General features: G+C 37.0%; 1 protein-coding gene across 1 annotated transcript in view; it reads right to left on the reverse strand.

Moving 5' to 3' along the window:
- Cubn (cubilin) overlaps positions 1-7,591 on the reverse strand; it is a 204,836-nt gene that overhangs the window by 179,491 nt on the left and 17,754 nt on the right. Inside the window, exons 11-14 of the mRNA XM_005354631.1 lie at positions 5,308-5,426; positions 4,485-4,671; positions 3,287-3,399; positions 892-1,126 (exon numbers count right to left, since the gene is read on the reverse strand). Of these exons, the coding sequence (XP_005354688.1) occupies positions 892-1,126; positions 3,287-3,399; positions 4,485-4,671; positions 5,308-5,426 (654 nt within the window). The remainder of the gene's footprint in view (positions 1-891; positions 1,127-3,286; positions 3,400-4,484; positions 4,672-5,307; positions 5,427-7,591) is intronic.

The raw sequence follows: 7,591 nt of genomic DNA on the forward strand, positions 1-7,591 counted from the left end.
ACCTAAGAACAATGAAAAAGAATTGTCAATTATCAAGTGGTCATTAAAATAAGGATTATTACAGGAAGGAGCAGACAATGTCCCCAGGACATTCTTGTAGCAAATTTACTAGTAGAAATTATAAAAATGGGTTTTTTGATTGATGGTGGGAGCCTAGTGATGAAGACACCATATCCTTTGGCCATAGAACATGGAGAAATCACTTGACCAAGAAGCTTCCTCCCTGATGGCTAGCTTTTGTACTTATAGAAGGTTCTATGCAGGCTGCTGCAGAAAAAAGAAATCATCTGTGAACCCTGAAAACTACAATCATGGCCTGCACAAGGTATGTCCATGAGTGGCATAGTGGTATGAACTAGTTACTTGGGAATCAATCACATTCTAAATGGATTTAAGGTCTTCCACATAAAAAGAAACACATCCTGTAAATCTGGCCAAGAAACCAACTCTTGATGTCCACGCCCCCTGCCACAAGCAGCCCCAGTGAGGGCTTCACCTATAGGAGTATATGGGAAACATAAATCGACTTGGCGAATTATTAAAAAAGAGAAAAAAATTTGCTTGAAATTGAGCAAGGTAAGGGTGGATATCTGAGGAGGTAGGGAGAAGAGAGAAAGTATATACAATAAAAATAAACTGTATTAACTTTTGGAACAATTAATACGTATATTATAACAACCCAAAAACTCTGTCCAGTAATTTAATAAGGACCTCATTACTCCTCGTGCATCTTAAACTTAGCAACGCACACTAATTTTTCTGTTCGTAAATTCAAAATCAAATTCATTTTAAAATTATTTGATCTTAAAATCACTATTAAAAATGTCGCATTATTTCTAGATCTCCAGAATGGCATAACTATGTTGTGCTCGCTCCTCTCTGTGCACTCACCGGGCTGCTTTGCCTCCCACCTCGCTGTAAAGCCTCTCCCCTGTCTTATGGCTTCAGAGTAGAGGCGGAAGTAGAGAGCATTGCCGCTGCTGTGGACCCCCTGTGGGGGGCTGGAGCCACAGTATCTCCCAAGTGGGAAAGCTGCTGAGGAATCGCCATCGTGGATCTGCAGAAACTCCCGGGGACAGTTACTTGCAGCTTCCAAGTCAAAAGACGTGAAGGTGACATGCAGAACCTGGAAGAACATGAAAACATTCCTGTGTTAATGTGGGATTGTTTCTTCCAGTAGCTAGCAAGCATTCACAGGAAGGGGCACAGCCAGGCATCTCTAGTTACTCATCAGTGTGTACAGCAAGTCTACCTACAAAAATCATTCAATCAAATGTTAATTCATATAGAAATATGAAAAAGGCTCTGGGGAGATGGAAATGCTATTTACCCCAATTGATTCATTATGTGTTGTATACATGTATCGAATGATCAAGATCATATTGGGCTCCATAATCTATGCACTAACACTATGTATCAATTTTAAAAACTCTTAATGAAATAAATATACCAAGATTTTTATCACACTGACTCACCTATCAAGTGTATGGTCAAAAAATGCTTCTGAATCAAAAAATGAAATGGTCATGTGAAAAAATATACCCTCAATTAAGTCCAAATGGCTAAGATTTAGACTCGTAAGGCTCTATCCTGAACCCTGCACTGCCTGTAGTATGTATTCGCCCCATCTCATATCGATTCCACAAAGGTCTTAGGTGTCTAGTTTAGTCTAAGACTTGACTGTGGGATAATGGGCCTGGGGAAGGACTTCAGGGCTGTACACCATCACAGTGCAAAGAGTACCCCAAGCAGAAAACAGGAAAAAAGTAATGAAGTGAAAAGGAGTGAGCACGTGCACATTTTAAATGTCATAAAACACAAAGGGTTTTAAATTGATAACCCTATTTTAAAACAAATGTCTAAAAGAAGGCTGTTAGATTTCATTTTCACCAGAATCAAAACTCACAACCGTATTTAGCTAGGATAAATCATTTCAAGATGTTTTAAAAACTCTATGTTAGACTATTTTAACATGCTTCCTATCATTAAGTTATTTTCTTACTTAAAGCAATTTAAATGGAAATCAAATAAATGTTATTTGCTTTTTATGCTTTCTATTATATTACATATGGTAAAAAGAATATATGAAATTATGTCATGAAAAACAAGATACATTTTTGGTAATGTATATAAATTTTTTCACATAAAATATTTTCCTTGGAAAAATATATTTTCAATGTCAGGAAAAGGAATTCATTAGAACTAAATGGAAGGAAGGAAACTCACATAGCATACCCAGTGGGAAACTTTCTGGAATTTATTCTATTGTGTAATGGCCAAGCTACAACTGGGTGTCCTTCCTTAAGGGAAAATAATATTTTCTGACCCTCACACAATGTCCTCTGCAGCATTAGTTTGCTGGGAAAAGTTAGTGTGATTTCAAAGGAGAATCTTACCTAGTAAGGCATATCACTTTAAGTTTAAGGATTGCTTAGGGAAAAAATATGTTGGAAATCTGAATGTTGAGGAATGACAAAAATTAAAATCATGGGCTCAGATCTCAGTTTAAGTGTTCATATAGTGGTTCAGCGTCATGAACTTTGGAATCAGATGACCTGAAGCTGTTTCTTAAAAAAAAAAAATATGCTATTTTTTTAAAACACACACACACACACTCACACACACACACACATACCTGGACAAATGTTTCAAACACTCTAGACTCTCTTTAAGCATACACAAAATGGGGTTAATAGTTCCTGGCTTTAGAATTTAAAGTAGACTGATGTATACGGAGCATAGCGTAGAGTGGACACATCATAACGAAGCTATCTTAAAACCAGTGGCCACGATTTCGTAACCCATGAAGGTCAATGGTCATCTTCAGGTACTAGTTTTGCAGAAACAGCCTGGTTTTACAGATTAACTATTGACCAATTATTTACAGATTACCTAGATGACCAATTTTGGGAATCCTTTGTTACCAGAAGTAAACAAACAAACAAAAACCAATGGACTCTAGAACCAAACTTGACTTGAAATTAACTTATTCCTCTTATAAATTAGGTAGTATTAAAAATAAAAACTACAAAGCTTCTCTTATTTTCTATTATTTCAACTGTAAAATAAAGATATTGTTATTTAGAAGAATTTGTATGACGTTAGAGAAAGATAAACAAAGTGTCTAGGCCAAAGCCAAGCACTTATCAAATATTCAATGTGTGAGAGTTGAATTATCACCATCTATACCTTACATATGTGTATACACATCATATATATGTCACACATATCAAATTTTTAAATGTATTAATGAAATCTGCTTATGGACAATGGTTACTGTATTTACCTTCTCCTCATCGGTCTTGACAACCCAGAAACAGTTAACATCATGAATGTAGGTATCATTGGGGCTTTGGTAGGCAAAGAATCCTTGTGTCCCTGAGAGGATCCCTCCACAAGCTGGAAAAATAAAAAGATGAATTGTGTTTTTCATACCCAAAAGAAAGAGGCCAGGCAACCCCTACTCTGAAATTTCCTCTTCTCTGGTCCCTTTTGGTTGACAACAAGCCACACCCTGCCTTGTACGCACAGCCCATTTCATACCCATCACCCTTTCTACAAACTTCACTGGGCTCCTTTATTTTCTTTTGATTTCCATTCTCCGAACCTTGATGAACTAGAATTTTCCCCCCCGTAATTCAATCACAGCGTTAGTCTTGCCATCTCACGCACCCTTCCTGCTTCTAGGCCACAGGCTTAGCTCCCTGATTGCATGGTGACCAGATTAAAATTAAGGTGGAGACTATGTTTTATGCTTTGACATGTTATCATTGTCCTAAGACTTTCTTGAATGCACTCACTCCAAAGCAGGAGTAAGAGGAGAGCTGGTGGGGGTGGGGTCCTTAGAGGAACCTGGGAGGTGTGGTCTGAGGGTGGTGCCTTGGAGTGGAAAATAAAGGGGGGCGGGGCTTGTAGAGGTCCTAAGGAGGAGTGTCCCAAATAAAAGAACAACGTTTTGATACTCATGTGACCTATGGAGTTGAGCAGCAAAAGAAAACTGCCTGACTTGAACGAGTGTTTCTAGGGAACCAGAGAAAAGCGTGGTGATATGGACAGGATGGAGGTTGCTCATGGAAGATAAATGAAAAACAACCTAAATCTTGATTAACTGGACCATCAAGAACCAATGCTTCATCAAACAGAAGAGTGAGGAATAAGGAAAAGAATATTCTGTGAACATTAGATGCCCGCCATGCAGGAAGTGGCCCTCTGGGAAAACTGAAAGGCAAGTTCCCGCGTAGCTTGCACATTCCGAAAGAATATAATGTACATGACAATCTTTTTGAAGAAAAAATGTTTCTTGTGTAAAATGAGGTTCATAAATATCCACCTTGTGAATTCTATGTTTTTTCTGCAAGGAGAAATCTACGTTTAGCATCTAAGCTGGTAAGAAATCAGGTTACATTGACAAATTGCAAAAAGCCTATTGGAGGATGACGTCCCTAAGCGAGGGGTATCTGCAGGAGATGGGGGGTCTTCCATACCTCTCTGGGGCATCTGGCAATAATACCCAGTCCAGGAGCTCGTGCAGGCACAAGTGAAGCCGTTGATACCATCGATACAAGTGCCCCCGTTCAAACAGGGGTTGCTCACACACTCATTAATGTTTTCTGTGCAGTTGGTTCCAGACCAACCTGGGTCACACTTACAGGAATAACCAAATATGCCTTCCTAAGGACAAAATAAAAGCATCGTACTATGAAGCAAATGGATAGACTATATACAGAACCAACCCAAATCATAGAAACAAGTAACAATATAAGGTACATAGTTAGCAGGAATTTAACTATAGTATATATTTTCCAGTAGGCAAATTTATTAATTACTAAGCATAATTCGTCATATTTATTTCCATAAAACTACAGGGTTGACTTACTATTTGAAAAATCATTGATTAGAAAAATTAAGTCACGACTGAAGATAAAGTTCAAAGTTTCAGAGGGCTTAATGCTTTTATAGAGGACCAGGGTTCAATTCCCAGTACCGTATCAGGCAGCTCCAACTGCCTCTAATTCTAGTTCTAGGGAATATGATGCCTTCTTACCTCTGCTGACACAGGAGGCACACAAATCCATGCAAGGACATGCATATACACATAAAAATAAATAAGTCAATCTTTTTTTTAATGAAAATCAACTTATTGGTTTATTTGTTTTCCTGGGAACCAAAGTAACTACCTATTTGTAATCTGAGAGTGAAAGACCTTAACATAAAATGTGAACTATTGCCTTTAGGCGTGTGAATCATAGCAAATAAGACAATGATTATTTGCAAGTTTTAAATCTCCCCACGAGGAGCAAGACTCACGATGCACTGTCCGTTTACACACGGCTGACTTGAGCAAATATTACTGAGGCGCACACATCCATTTGGCCCAAAACCGTTTCCTGTATATCCGTGAGGACAGGTGCAGAGAGGCAAAAGCCCTGTTCAGGAAAAAAAAAAATGGAAGTGTAAGTGCAGGGATCCTTGGTTGAGAGGCAGTCATGAGACTCAACTCTGGTGTCTAGACAAGAACCTATCAACAGCAAGGACAGCTGTTCCTATGGGCAGGCAAGAGAAAGCCAAAGGAGAAGAAATTAAAATCTTTGTTTTTCCCATTTTATTTTAAAGATATATATAAAGATATATATTTAAAGATATATGTATATATAGAATTATTATAAAGATATATATGTATATATATATTTGCAACCATGCCATCATATCATATTATGGATAATCTAAGGCCACATACAAGCAGGAAGGCAGGAAGAGAATGTGAAAAGGAGGATGGGACTTTTTATCAGGAAGGGGTCCTTAGTAGAAAATAAGAGTTTGATGGCAACACTGTCTGTTGCAAGCGATAGGTATATCTGTATGTGGCTACACATCATATAAAGAGATTGCTCAGTCCTCTAGATAAGCCTATAAATATATCCTGCTATAAATGTTTATATCTTTACAGATAAAATGAGAGCATTTGCAGATTGTCCTGTTCAAGGACACACAGTGATATAAGAGTCACGAGAAACTATGGGTGTGGCACCAGGTATAGCCCAAAATTAGCATTAAATTGGCAGTTCTCATATTCTAGGCATGTGCACATGCAGATTGCACCTACATACTACTTCACTGAAAAATGAATTTGAGGCATTCAACGGAATTTCACAGTGAAACTACAGATTAAAATAATACGGTAACACAATCAACAAAATGCAAACACCCATGTTTCTTCAGGAGTTTTTCTAAGCTCTTTGCTTCCATGTTACAAGATTCAAGCAATGACAATCTAAGCGGTCAGAGAAAGAAGTTGGTCAGAAAAAAAAAACCACCAGCAAAAAAGATTGAATCTTTCAGTACCACTAATAATTATAATACGAGTGAGATAAAAGCTAAAGATAATATTAAAACATCTAAAATTTTCAATTTTATTCTATAATGCTTAGAACAAATACCCCTTTTGATATTTAAAAAAAATTCTACCAGATGTAATATCCAGAGACTTTCTGATTTCTTAATGGCGTAAGGTCACATGTCACTGCAGAAATATTATTTCCATCACTATAAAATAGCTGGAATAATGCATGAAAGTTAATATGATGATTAATTTAAGCACATTTCTCCACCAGCAAACACTAATGAAAATGGATAGACAATCTTGCTGAAAAATTCAAATGGAATAAATTCTGTAACATGACAAATTATTTATAACAAAGATAGTGATGATTTTGTGCCCACGGGTAACATTACTTGAAGATTAGAATTTAAAAAATAAGACACAAAGGATTGCATAAGGATGTGTTCTTTTACTTATTTATTTCTTTAAAGGTGTTTTCTGAGGGAATTGGTGTAGGCAAAGTTGGACACTGCTCACTTTGCCTGGACATCTGCTGTCATTCCTCAGGCAAGGGCACAGGCTTCAGTGAATATCAGCGAAGAACACGAAATGCTACATCACATCATCTAAGATATGGCCAGCTTCTGTCCTTAAAAATTAACTATTTTCATAAGTGCATGTTTCATTTTGGTCTCTCAATAACTCTACACAATGAATACTATTACTGCCCTTACTTTACAAAGGGAGAACTGGAGGGTAGAAACCTTAAGTGCCTTGACCATTGTCAGACAGGAAGAGTATGAGGGAACCAAGGGAGAAATCAAATGGTTTTCTCAGAGAAATTCTCTTCTCGACCACATTACTACTATGTTAATCATTTAATGGTCACTCCTATGTGTACAATGTATATGACCATGTAGAGATAGATCTGTGTATACACACACATGCACACATATATGTTTTCTTATCTATATGGGAACATTAAGATGCGTTAGTAAAAAATAAAAATGATAATTTGAAAAATCAAAGAATGTGATATTATTTAATAGATGAAGTCAAGTCTATCCATTTGGACAAAAAACATCTGGGTTTCCATTTGATACATAAGTGAACAACAAGAAAACACAAGAACAAACTAGATGATTTGCAAAGATTTCAATAGGAAAGAATTTTTTCTTTTTCTTTTTCTTTCTTTCTTTTTTTTTTTTTGGTTTTTCGAGACAGGGTTTCTCTGTGGTTTTGGAGCCTGTCCTGGAATTAGCTCTGTAGACC

The sequence above is a fragment of the Microtus ochrogaster genome, chromosome 16 (assembly GCF_000317375.1).
Source record: "Microtus ochrogaster isolate Prairie Vole_2 chromosome 16, MicOch1.0, whole genome shotgun sequence".
Lineage (NCBI taxonomy): Eukaryota > Metazoa > Chordata > Mammalia > Rodentia > Cricetidae > Microtus > Microtus ochrogaster.